Source organism: Phodopus roborovskii, unplaced genomic scaffold (genome assembly GCF_943737965.1).
Source record: "Phodopus roborovskii unplaced genomic scaffold, PHOROB, whole genome shotgun sequence".
In the NCBI taxonomy this organism is placed as follows: Eukaryota; Metazoa; Chordata; class Mammalia; order Rodentia; family Cricetidae; genus Phodopus; species Phodopus roborovskii.
This window is the reverse complement of record NW_026126571.1, coordinates 1,118,893-1,132,471: the sequence shown is the minus strand read 5'-3', so window position 1 is coordinate 1,132,471 and position 13,579 is coordinate 1,118,893. Positions and strand designations below refer to the sequence as shown.

At 45.6% G+C, this 13,579-nt stretch overlaps 1 protein-coding gene across 1 annotated transcript; it reads right to left on the bottom strand.

Moving 5' to 3' along the window:
* Window positions 1-8,445: 8,445 nt before the first annotated feature.
* On the bottom strand, window positions 8,446-10,607 carry LOC127235808 (sperm motility kinase X). Its single transcript, XM_051203246.1, has 2 exons — window positions 8,809-10,607; window positions 8,446-8,482 (listed from the first exon to the last, which is right to left on the bottom strand). Exons 1-2 carry the CDS (start codon window positions 10,605-10,607, stop codon window positions 8,446-8,448), a joined length of 1,836 nt encoding a protein of 611 aa, XP_051059203.1.
* Between the last annotated feature and the right edge of the window lie 2,972 nt (window positions 10,608-13,579).

The window sequence follows — 13,579 nt, the reverse complement described above, 5'->3', positions numbered from 1 at the left end:
TGATATGATAGTATATATAAGTGACCCTAAAGTTTCTACTAGGGATTGTCTACAGCTGATAAACACCTTCAGTCATTTGGCAGGATATAAGATAACATAAAAAATCAGTAGCTCTCCTATATAGATATAATTATTGAGCTGAGAAAGTAATTAGAGAAATATCACCTTCAAAATAACCACAATCCAATTGAAATGTCTTGGGGTTACTCTAACCAACACTGAAAGACCTCTATAAGAGGAACTTTAAGTGTTTGACCAATGCAATTGAAGAAGATGTCAAAAAACTGGAAGGTCCCCTGTGCCCTTGGCTAGATAGTATTAACATAGTAAAAATTTGTACCAAAAGCAATCTATAGATTCATTGCAATCTCCCTCAATAGGCCAGCACATTTCTTCACAGACCTCAAAAAAGCAATACTCAACTTCATATGGGGAAAAACCAAGGAGAGCCAAAACAAACCTTACAATAAATGAACTTCGGGAGTCATCAATATCCCTGACTTTAAGCTCTAATATAGAGTTAAAATAATGAAAACAGCTTAGTATTGGAATTAAAACAGGTGGAGGGATGGAATCAAATCCAAAACCTTGATGTAAATACACACACCAATGAATGCCTGATTTTGACAATGAATCTTAAAAACATACGATGGAAGCACCTTCAACAAATGGTGCTGGCATAACTGGATGTTGACCTGGAGACCAGCTCAAACACATCCCTATCACTTGCCATGTAGAAAACTCAAATCCATCGGATCCAAGACTTCAGCATAAATCCAGACATACTGACCCTCGTAGACCTGAAAATGGAAAGGGGCTATGAACATCTTGGCACACGAAGCCCAGTAGCACAGAAACTGAGAACATAAGCTAAGAAATGAGACCACTGAAATGTAGCAGCATCTGTAAGCCTAAGCAATTGGTCAGCAAAACAAAATGTCAGCTTACAAAATGGAAAAGATCTTCACGATCTCCATATCAGACAGAGGCTGATCTCAAAACTATATAAAGAACTCAAGAAACTAGATATGAAAAGAGCAAAATAATTTAAAAAAATGCCTAAGGATCTAAATTAAAAAAATCTCAACAGAGGAATCTCAAATGGCTGAAAGACACTGAAGGAATTGATCAACATCCTTAGTCATCAGAGAAATACAAATCAAAACTACTCTGGCTAAGATAAAATTCTTTGATGACAGCTTATACTGGAGAGGATGTGGGGTAAGGAGAACACTCTTCCATCACCATTGGGACTGCAAACTTGTACAGTTACTTTGGAAATCAGCATGCAGAATTCTCAGGAGATTGGAAATCAGTCTTCCTCAAGACCATGCAATACTACTTTTGGGCATATACCCAAAGAATGCACACTCACACCACAAGGACATTTGCTCAACTCTATTCATGGCTTCATTATTTGTAATAGCCAGAATCTGGAAACGAGCTAGATGCTCCTAGATGCCCAAAGAATGGATAAAGAAAATGTAGTACAATTGCATGATGAGGTATATGCAATGGTAAAAATAATAAATACAAACTAAAATATCCTGAGGGAGATAACAAAGATCCAGAAAGACTAAAAAGTATGTACTTACTAGTAAGTGTACGTTAGATATAAAAGTAAGATGAAGCAGCCTAGAATTCACAACCACAGAGAAGCTAGGTAACAAATAGGAGAGACAACCAAGTGTCTGCCTAGAAAGAGGAAGTAAATAAGATCTCCTGAATAAATTGGGAGCATGGTGAGGAGTAGAAGGGGATACAGGAGTCGGGAACAAACGTGAGGAGGAGAACATGAGAGAACTGGATGGTAATACTGGGGAAAGACAGAGAAGGATGGCAGGATAGAAACACTTTGAAAGAGGAAAGCGTTTTGAGATGAGCCATATACCTGGCACTAGAGAAACAGCCAGGCATGCACGAGGCTGAGACCAGATAAGACTCCAGCAATAGTGGAGAAGGCAGCAGAACTGGCCTGTCCCTGTAATCAAACAGAGGACTGCCTTAATTGTCTTCATACAACGTTCATCCAAGAACTGATAGAACCAGATGAAGAGATTTGGAATTGACTGAAGGACTGAACTCCTGGAGACCAGTTGAAAAGAGGGAGGAGTGATAATATGAGCAAAGGGTCAAGACCAGGATGGGGAAAACATACACACAGAAACATCTGACCTGAGCAAACAGGAGCTCACTGTCTACAGACAGACAGCTGGGGGCCCTGCACAGGACTGAACTAGACACACCTGAATGCAATGACAGAGATGTGTCTTGGGCAGCGAGTGGGGGCTACTAACAGTGGGAATAGGGTCTCTCCCTTCTGCATGAACTGTGTATTTGCAGCCCATTCCCTTTGGAGACCAACATTTCTCATCATAGTCACAGGGGCGAAGGCCTTGGTCTTGCCTCAACTTTTGATTGGAGAGTATGTGGACCCCCCCCATAAGAAGCCTTACCTGCTTTGAGGACAAGATGCCAATAGGAGTGGGCAGAATAAGGAAAAGCAGGAGGAGGGGAGGGAGTGGGAAGTGGGATTGATATGCGAAAAAGATAAATAATATTTTGAAAACCAACAAAAACCTCATTAAACAATGCATTTTATTTCCAACATAACTAACATATTGCAATGATTTGGGTTTCAGTCGCTAGTGGAAACGATGGAGGTGGCCTTCTTTTCTCCATAGTGCAGGACCATCTTGCTTTGGCTTCTGAGATACTTAGTCCCAAGCTGCAGAGAGGTGAGACATCGGGTGACCCACAGGGATAACAAAGGGAAATCACCAACAGCCCACCAACTGGATCTACTCAGCAAGAAAACACTCCCCCAAAGCTTGGCATGCTGAGCCCTGTCAACCATCTGGCATCAAAGAGGACCACTCCAGTGTTCTCTGCAGCATCACCCTGTATCATTGTCCGGGTCTTGCTCACCAGGATGCTCCTGCCGAGAAGTAGAGGACTTCCAAAGGCTACCTGGTCCTTCTAGCAGTTTTGTGCTTATTTATCCCTGTGGTTAAGTAGGTGTGTGTGTGTGTGTGTGTGTGTGTGTGTGTGTGTGAGAGAGAGAGAGAGAGAGAGAGAGAGTGCATGTGTAGATACACTCACCTGTAATGTGATTACACTTGTGTGCTTCGAAATGTGTGTCCTTGTATACACCCATGTGTATTCTTAAACTTTTAGGTATATAGCCCATGTATTCCCTGAAATGTCAACTCACAGATGCTGCACAATTTGTGTTTTGGAGACAGGCTTTCTCAAGGCCAGCAAGGTTGATTCCCCTGCAGCTAAGAGTAGTGGTGGTTGAGGTGGTTCATGCCCTTGATCCCACCATTTGAGAGGCAATGCCATTCTATCATATAGAGACAGAGACAAATAGAGAAACCCTTTACCAAAAAACAAAAAAAAAAAAACAAAATAAACACCAACAAAATAAAATGGGCATGCACCTCTCTCCATCTCCAAATGCTGAGCTAACAAGCCTGATGCGTCTTCCCCTTGTATTCCGGGGATGAATGCATATCTCACAATGAAGCCAGCATTCTATGGACAGGCAGGCACTGTCCCAGTCCTCTTGAGCTTCTTAATCTGCCCAGGTGTGGTTCTCACAGTATTGACTCCACACCCACTCCAGTCTCATTGTGGAAAGGAGGTCCAGGCGCAGCGATGTGTCTATGAGATTTCTTCGCGGACATTGCATTGGCAGTCAAGCTCTAACAGCTATTTTTTTACTATGCTAAATGGGAAAAAGGAATAAAAATGGAAGGATATGATTGTATTACATGAGTTTAGCAGGGCAAGCCTCCCTCCACCCCTGCCTGCCACAACCCACCTAACCACCCCAGTGGTGTCCTGAGTTGAGGCAGGTGTACTAACAGGAAACTGCTATAGGACTGCCACAAGGAGGCAGCACAACCTCAGAGTTTCTCACAGGTGGCAGGGCCTGCTGCATTCTGAGTTTCTTAGGGGCACAGGTGGGGGTCTCCATGCCCTCTGTACCTCCCTCCTCACTGTCTCTTACATTATAAATAGCAGAACTTACTGAGCAGCACCTCAGTGCAGTGCACAGGGGATGAACTCAAGTCTCAGGCCAATTCCAGATGTGATCACACCAAATGATCACTGCATATCTGGATACCTGCTTTCCTTCTGTGTATAGGATAGGACTTCTGATTCAGGAGGAATACGCAGTTGTGATGGGTTGCCATGCCTTTAGTTTCTCAGACATGGGCATTAAGGTTTCTGAGTAGGGATTGTCTGTAGTAAAATAGTGTTTCATTAGTTCTAGACTGCTCCCAATCTCTATATTGAAGATGACTTTGACTACATGATCCTTTTGTCTCCACTAGAAATACCAGGCAAGCCCCACCTGCTTTTGTTTGTGCTGGGCAAACCCAGGAACAAGAACCACAGTGTATGCTGGACACACTGATCACTATTCAGGGTGTTCCCTTTCTGATTTCAGAGAGCGATCTCACACTGCCACCAAATCACTACTGCTCCTCATATGGCCCGGGCTGCCTTGAGTGTATGTCTAGTCTCCTGTCTATGCCTCCAGAGTCCTGGGATCATCGCCATACAGCTATACCCTGACTCTGGTATCTAGTCTCTAGAGAATTCCACAAACTCCCTGGGAAGGTCAAATGTGAGGGAATGAGACCCCCCCCCCAGGGGTGAGGGGACTAAACCTTCAAGCAGTGGGGTGAGGCTCCATCTTCCTAGTGTCATCAGATGCAGATCTGGATATGCACTGGTGATGTTTCTGCCTTCCATTCTGTCCCACCATGCTGCATAGGGAGATAGATGAGACCATGCTGAGGGATGCTAATCAGAACAGGCCTCAAAGCTACCCGGCTACCCTGGAGACTGTCCTGGCCAGCTGCACACAGTCCTGGGAGTCCTTGAGATGTCATGGGACAGGGACAGCGTCCTTTACCTCTCTCGCACACACATCACAGCTCACCAGCTTCATAGAAAGAGTGCCATCCGGCCACAGTTCACCTTTGAGGTACTTCAAAAGTCTCTCGGTAGAAAGGCTGGTCTTCTAGAATGGTTAAAAGAGAAAACACAGGCCAATGTAACAGATCTGTAAATCCATCAGGTGGATCCAGCACTCCGGGTTTTCCTCAGCTATGCAGTGAATCCCAGGTTAGGCTGAGACACAGGTGTGACTCACCTGGGACAGCTCTTGGGCAGCATGCAGCAAGCCATGTGTTTTGTCCCCAGGACATATAAGCCAGGCCGGGTCAGGAATTCCAAGAATCATACATTTGCTACATGGACACAAAAGTATTAAAAGTTCAAGATCATCCACAGCTACATACATCATTTGAAAACAAAGCCACAAAACCCACTATGACTAGGCGCTCATGTATAGCACCAACACTCACTATGCTGAGGGTAGGAGGGGCGACAGTCCTTGGCAGCCTGTACAAATACAGAAAGCTGGTGTTAAAATGAGAGGACAGGAGAAAAGAAAGGATTCCTCATTACAGGGGACTGATACTTACATCACCGTGGGGTTTAGGTGTCATGCTTCTAGGAAAAGAGAAAAAAATACCATGAGTATAGGGTCTATACATTATTGGGGAGAATGGTTAAGGGCAGGATAGCAGAACTGTACATTGTGTGTGTGTGTGTGTGTGTGTGTGTGTGTGTGTGCATAACACACCAATGATCACAGGGGATATGTGTGTGTGTGTGTGTGTTTGTCTCTTTCTGTGCTCAATCTTTAAGCATCTATGTATACCAGGGATATCAAATTCTTGTCGTTTGTTTCTCTGTGTACACTTGCTGTTCTGAAGCTGTTTCTGTGCCCCAGTCTGCAGATCACAACTCACAGAGATCTGTCTTCCCCCACCATGAGAACTAAGTTTAAAGGCTGCTCCTCCACCATGGGCTTCCCCTTAATTTTCTAATCGGCGTCACACTGATCTCAGGCCACCATGCTCCCACACCTGCCTCTCTTCTCCACCAGGTCACAGATGCCACCAGGATGCTGCCAAATCCTGATTTCACGGTCTTTTCGTTCACCCTCAGATCTGTGAGGTCAAAATATTCACAATTTACATGTTATCTGAGAGATGGGCTTGCACTCAGCCTGGATCTCCTATACTGGCCTTCCTCTCTTCCTACTGAACAGGACAGAGTGGTTCAGGTCTGTAATTCTGCATTGCAGAGTTAGACAGGAAGACAAGGGTCCTGCTCAAGGTCATCTTTGCCTACAGATTGACCTGCCTGGGACAGATGAGACCTTGACTAAAGCACACATGCTAACAGTGTTTCAGTGTGCCTAAGCAGGATCTGAGCCAGCAGCAAGAATATAAAGCCAACCTGAACACAGTGAGTTTCTGTCCAGCCCCAGTTGTGGGACAAGACTCTGTGTGAACACTAAACCAGCAAAGGAAAAGAGTTTGTGGCAATACTATTCCTACTAACCAATGTAGACAGAACCAAATGTCAGAAAATAAAATGGCAGTGTGGACATGACATCTTATCACACCTCTCAGGGAATGACAGACAATTTGCATCTTGGATTGTAGACAGAATGTGTTCCGCTCACATACTTGTATGTGTCTGTTATTCAGGTGTGTGTGTGATGCAAAGTTTCATGTTTCTTTGCATGGATATAATTTCTATTCCAGATAATTACAGTTTTGTTCTATGATTGCATTGGGTGTACTGTGTATGGGCATCTTCAGTGTGTGTGTGTGACTCAAGGTTTCATGTTTGTTTGCATGGATAAATTTTCTATTCCAGACAATTACAGTTTTGTTCTATGATTGCATTGGGTGTACTGTGTATGGCCATCTTCAGTGTTGATGATTCCTTAGGAGTACATTTTCAGTCAGACCAGCTGACCTGCCTAGAAGTTGTTCACATACAGAGAGACATACACAGAAACAGAGCAATTGAGAGATAGAGTGATTGGGAGAGATAGAGATAGACAGAGAGACAGACAGAGACCCAAGAGAGAAAGAGAAAGAGAGAGGAGACTCACCAGTGACGCAGTATTCCAGTGGATGGAGGACAGTAGAACTATATATTTGTATTATGTGGATCAGGGGATTAGAATTCCTAGCCAGATCTCCCTCCCAGGTTGGACAGAGTCTCCTCAAAAGTTCTCCTCAGTTATGTATGAGCTGCTCAGCCTGTTCCAGTGGTTATAACCAGCTCAAGATCCTGGAGAATGTTCTTTCCCTGATTTGTACATAATAGGTTGGAAAGCATGGGTTTTTGGGGTGCTCTTCCCGAGTTGGGCAGGAGTAGACCCACCCTTTTTCTCAGATTCAGTACAAAAATATCTTTCCTATGAGCTTAGTGTTGCTCAGAGGATATGTCATAAAAGAGAAATGTGTTTTCACTGTTGTGAACACTATAGGGACATGCTGTAGAACACAACGATGTCCCAGCAAGGTGATGAATCTCGGAGTCTTCTCTCTTGGCCTTAATTTCTGGACAAGCTCTACAGCTAGACAATCCCAGTCAATCACACAGGCTTCAATGTGCCTCATGCCAGGGCAGGTTGTTACCGTCTAGGGAAAAAAACACAGAAGATGAGATATTACCAATGTGACTGTGGGGTGGACAGGGAAGGCTTCCGGGAAGCTGCGCGTAGGCAGCTTACCTGTGTGAGCACAAGCATCTTGCAAAGACAGAGAAATATAAGAAACCGATGGAAGCAACCATTGCCCCGTGAAAGCACACTTTGGCTGGCACTGGGCAGGACCCTCATCAGGTTGCTGTCCACTCATAGGGCAGGGCTCACTCAGGTTGGACCATGATCAGGATGCATATCTCTCCCTCACATTGTGGCAAGTGAGGTTGAATACAGCATCCAGTTGCCCATGGGAACGGTGGCCTGGAAGAAGCAAGCATGGAGAAGCAGTTGGTGAGTAACTGGAGACAGAACTCCTAGAGAGAGAGCACTCAGCCGCCTTGGAGTCACTACCCAGATGAAAATATCCCAAGCTCTGCTGAGTGGGGTCTGAGGACTCAGGCAATGGAATTTGCTGTAAGGACTTGGTTGCCTGCACGCTACATTCTTAACTTGGGAGCCCACATTGAAGCAGATGGGTCAGTCTGACTAGGAACACCCTCCCCTGGGATGAGAAGTCTCACACCATGCAGACCATATTCCCTGCCCAGGAACAGGGAGCAAAGGACAGTCATCACCCAGAGAGCAATCTGTCATGTTTGCTCAGGTAGGGGAGAGGGCAAGGGACTGTTGTTCTACAAGACAGCCTAGGACACCTTTGTAACTCAGCCTAGCCCTCTGAACAAGGCCCCCAAGGAAAGACTGCATTTTATGCTTGCAATTTTACCTGGTGAGAGCTGAGCTGGGCTAGACAGCCCTTCTTCCTCTGCAGGAGGAGCCTGTGGCCACACAGACCCCTGGATCTGGCCTGGCTCTCCAGATCATCTCAGCCAGACCCATCCCCAACCCATGGCTCACAAGCCATGGAGCTGGGGCTCGACCTCTTCAGGACTACAAGGCAGAAAGACACAGAAAAGAGACTATTAGTGCCTTTGGAACACAAATAACTCACTGTGCTGCCTGAGCAGCACCGAAGCACCCCACTGGTCCTCCAAGGAATCTCTGCTTCCTTTGCCCATGCCCCCACTCCTGCTCGCCCTGCAATGATCAGCACACTCTGCTGTCCACTTCTTGCTCAGAAAGCCTGAGGTCAACTTGATTGGTCTTTTGAAGGGACACATTGTGAGGTTCACAAGCAAGCCACTAGTGGGCACAGTCATCCTGTGTCACAAAGGACAGGAGGAAAAGAAGGAATAAAATGAAATAAGAGCCCCCACCTGGTCCTGGGGGTGGCTCCAAGATCCTGTGTCTTTGGAGCCAGGTTCTTAGAGGAGTTGCTGCTCCTCTTTGCAGGGGGGAGGCAGCAGCACAGGTGTCTGAGGCAGTTCACGATTGTTTTCTTGACTCTCTTCCATCTGGGGCGCCTCCGGTGTGGGGAGGAAGCTGGGCTGGTATCCTCAGGCTGGCCAGAGGTGATTTCCTCCTCCTGTGTGATGATGTCACCGAGAGATGTATTGGATTCCTGGGTCATGGCGGTTTCCAAGGTGATGGCCTCTTCCTGAGTTATGGTTACTTCCTCTGTGCAGGCTGCTTCCTGGGTTATGGTTTCTACCTGCAATGTATCCCCGGGGGATGAGCATCCATGGGTTACCCTCTGGGCTGTCTCCATTGAGCTGCAGTGTTCCTTTTGGGGACTGCAGAAAGACTTGTTGCCTATGTCAAATGTGGTCTCATTGTGGTCTAGCCTAGAAGAATTGATGTACATTAAGGCAGATGGTCGGTCAGTCGCCATTAGCCTGTCACACAAACCGATCTTGGACTTAGAGAAATTCTCACTCATTTCCTCACTCCTGTACTTGAGGAAATCATCCATAGGACAGCCCAGGTATTCTAGGCTTGGAGGTGAATTCCTCTTTGACTGGCAGCACAGGGTGGCAGGCATGCTATGCCTTGTGCCACCCTGCCTGGAATTTTTCTCACGTTCTTTCTCCTGGGGCAGAGATGCCAAGGTGCAGGTCAGGGGAGCAGGCTCAGTAGCTCTCCTTAAGGGCACAGATAAGGGTTTCACCTGCCGATGGCAACAGTCTCCCCCTGGTGACTGGTGTTGGAGAATCAGGTAAGTGGCCATCACCTGGTTGTATTTTTGGTCTCTCAGAGAATCAATGATTTCCTCGGGCTTATACCCCATGACTGTCATGGTGCTGACAATACTTGGGTTTGGGGTGCCTGGAAGAATCTTGGTAGAAGGAGTTAATGAATGAGTCTTGCTGGCTCTGATCATGGGGCGCCTCATGATTTGGTCAATGGTGGGCCTCCTGCCAGGGTTGATCATCAGCAGTTCTACGATGACATTGAAAATATCGATGGAAACATGCTGGGGTATGCTGAAGTTCGCGGCAAGGATCTGACGCCTCAGGCCATCAGAAGAGCTTGATCTGAAAGGAAAGCGCCCCACCACCATCAGGAAGAGGAGCACACCTAAACTCCAAACGTCACTGGCACAGCCATCGTATGCTTCTTCTCCGAAGAGTTCCGGGGCACAATAGGGCATTGTGCCACAGAAATCCTTCAGCTTCTGCCCTGGGGGCACTTTAGCAGCAATACCAAAATCACACAACTTGGCATTACCCCTGCAGTCCAGTAGGATGTTATTGGCCTTAATGTCTCTATGGACAATATGGTTATTATGGCAATACTGCACTGCACTGAGGATCTGAGTAAACAGCCTTCGAACCTCGCTCTCCTGTAAGGACCCCAGTTCCAGGATGTGGTGAAGCAGATCTCCCTGGGATGCGTGCTCCATAACCAGGTAGGTGGTACTTCTTGATTGCACCACATGATACAACTTAATGATGTTCGGATGCTCAACAGATTTCATGATGTTGACTTCATTGGCTTCAAGGGAGGAGTTCTTCTTCTTATTTCGAAGAACTTTGACAGCCACACAGGTTAAGGTAGGGACATGGAAAGCCAGTTTCACTTCTGAGAAATGGCCCTGGCCCAGGGTCATCATCATCTTATAGTCAGTCATGGAGGCCTCCTCAGTGGAGCAGCAGGCCTCCCTGCCCTGCTCCATGGTTGGTCCTCCTTGATGTGGCTGGAACACAATTCACAACGGGGAAAGTTTAAAGTAAAGGTTCAAATCAGGGCCCAGAAGGTGTAGATAGCTACAAGTCCCCATGTCCCAAAGGAAACACTCTCAGAGACATTGCAGACAACCTAACCAGGTACTTAACACTCAGCAAGGGAAGCAAACACCTGCCAAAGCAGGTGACCAGAGAACACAACTCCAATAGGGTTGTCAGGATCAAGTGGAAACTCAGAGAATAAAACAAAGGTCACAGATGCTGAGAGCTGCTCTTAGGCGAGGATCATGATCTTCTTACTGCACCCAACACTCACTTAAAGAGGAGGCTATAGTATAACCATATACAGAACAGTTGCCAAGACAACAGACACCCCAAAACTCAGAGTGTCTGGGTAAGAAAGTGGCTCTGGGATTCAGTAGGTTTATTGTTTGTTTCTCATTGGCCCAGGTCAGGTGACTCACAACTGCCCTAATTCCAACTCATGAAGGTCATACACCTCTAATAAGGTCTCTCTCCTCTCTCTCTCTCTCTCTCTCTCTCTCTCTCCCCTTCTCAGGTGCCAACATCCAAACTCATGGGTATTACACATTAGTTAAAATAGTGATGAACATCTTTCTGTATAATTTTAATTCTCTGAGCATGTAGTTCAGAAAAGGGCATCTGATCTCCTACCAGTTGAGTTTCAGGCAGTTATGATCTGCCATGGCAATGCTGGGAGGCCAACCTAGATCTGCAAGAACACTACATTCTCCTAACTGCTGGGCCTTCACTCTAGCCTAAACCATCACCAAACTCAATTTTAAACAACCCAGGTGGTCCTTTCTTCATAGACTGGAAAAATGTGGAAGAAACTGACTATTTCTAGATAAAAATTCATCTGAGAATTTACTGTAAGTAACAAGATTGAAATATTTATGGAAAAAGTCTGCACAGAAAAGCTCAGGACTGGGCAAACTTTCTGATGAATTGTTCCAGTGCCATAAAGAACAAATGCCAGTGTTCCTCACACTCCTTATAAAAACTCATCACTTAAAGTCTCAGTTCATTTTTCTCTAAAGACCAATTTCTGGGTCCCATAGGATAACTACATTGTGATATTGTGACAAAATACTGTGTTCCATGGCACCCTAGGGTTTGGGACTAACATCTGTGGAGGATAAAGATGACATCAGTCATCCCATGATCTGCATTAGGCCTGAAACATCTCACCAAAGCCTAGGGTCCCAGAAAATACATATCTTCCTGAACCCTGAGACAACAGATGTGAAAGATGAGGTCAGATCCTGGCACCCTATTCTCTTCCTCTCTCAAACAAAAAGTCTTAGGTTTGTCACCTACAAACAACAGAAATTGCTTGCTTGCGTATCTGGACATTGGCAAGATAAGATCAAGTACCTGGGGACTGAGTGTGTAACAGGACTGCTCTCTAACTCTAATTGGTAGCTTGTGTGTGTCCTCCCATGATCAAGGAAAAGCATGAACTCAGTCTATGAATCCTTTTCTTAAAGGCTACATGTTCTGCTCTGTGACAAGTCTCTAGTGCTCTTGAGTCCCTAGATCTTAATACTGTTATGATTGAAGTTTCTTCAGGGACTTGGCAGGACTCAGACACAGACACGCACTTACACACAGAGTACACACACACACACACAAACCACCATCACACATGATCCAACTAGCTGTGGCCAGCCTGATGTCAGCCCTCCAGGGTCAGCAGATTCACCTTCTATAGGAGATCAATGGGAACTCCAGCATACCTAGAGAGTGTGTTAATAAAATTAACCTTGGATCAAAGGGTGGAGCCAACACCTAGTGGACAGGAATTAACTGTACAGAAGATGGAAGAGTCAGGAATGTGGATAGAGATAAACAGGAAGTAGAGTCACTTTTCTTGTTGGGTCTTTGTCCAAAAGGAGGGGCCAGCTGGTTGCTTCTTGGCCTTTCTGAGTTTCCAGGTCTTTATTGGTAAATAGAACAATAGAATCTGGGTGAAAACTTATATTTGGGACTGCAGTGATGCTGGTGGCTACAGAACCAGAAATCCCGCTAGGCTTACGTCTGAGAGGTGGGGTGACAACTGTGGGTCCTTGGGGCAATGATGGTAGTTAAAGTATCAGTAGATTTAGCTGTGGCGGCTAAGCTGACCAAAAAAAAAAAAAAAAAAAAAAAAAAAAACTAAGGTCTCATAACGGTGAGTACATGGCAATTATTAAATGAGGAAAATGAAGACAGGAGGAGAGAACCAGCATTTCAGGTCATCTCCAGCCGGCCTATGCTACAGGAGACCCTGTCTCACCAAATCAAAAAGCAAAAGCAAAGAGCAAGGACTGATTCTGTTTTGCACATGGTCAAGATACCCAACGCTTCAAAATAGCATTTGCTATGAGATACAGCTCACAGATACAAGTGAGTGTGATGTCAACAGCTGAGTTGGGAGAGCTGTGATCAGCCTTTTCCTCATTCTTGGAGAGGGAGGGAGAAAGGGAGAGATGCAAGGGAAGGAGAGGGAACCAAAAAAAATTATTAAAAAAAAAAAAAAGAAGCTAAGCTTCTGTCATCAGATGTCATCAGTTTAACACATTAAATGGACCTCACAGGACCCACCCAGAACCAGCTATGAGACACAGACCACAGAAAGTGGATGGACATTTACAACAGGTTAAGACTGGTGTTTTCTGTAAATAACACTTTCACACCACTGAAGGTATCCAATGTCTACACATTCCACACACAAGCACTGACTGGCGATGCTAACAAGCTAAATCATCACATAGTGAAAGGGAGACATGGGTACTGTACGGCAATGGGCACCAAAGCCCTCCTCGCCAGTTCTCTAGTCAGATATTAGATTTATTAAAGATGCAGAGGATAGACACTCCCTCATCCTCTATCTGGAAACTAGGAAGGAGGCTGGAGGGCTTTGTTGTTGGTCCATGAAGGATCTACTACCCACTGCTTC

Bases quoted from the DNA above. Each gene is read 5' to 3' on its own strand.
- LOC127235808 (XM_051203246.1), bottom strand. From the start codon at position 10,607: ATGGAGCAGGGCAGGGAGGCCTGCTGCTCCACTGAGGAGGCCTCCATG. The intron at 8,483-8,808 runs GTGGGGGCTCTT...TCTGCCTTGTAG, and splicing joins GGAGCCACCCCCAGGACCAG to TCCTGAAGAGGTCGAGCCCC.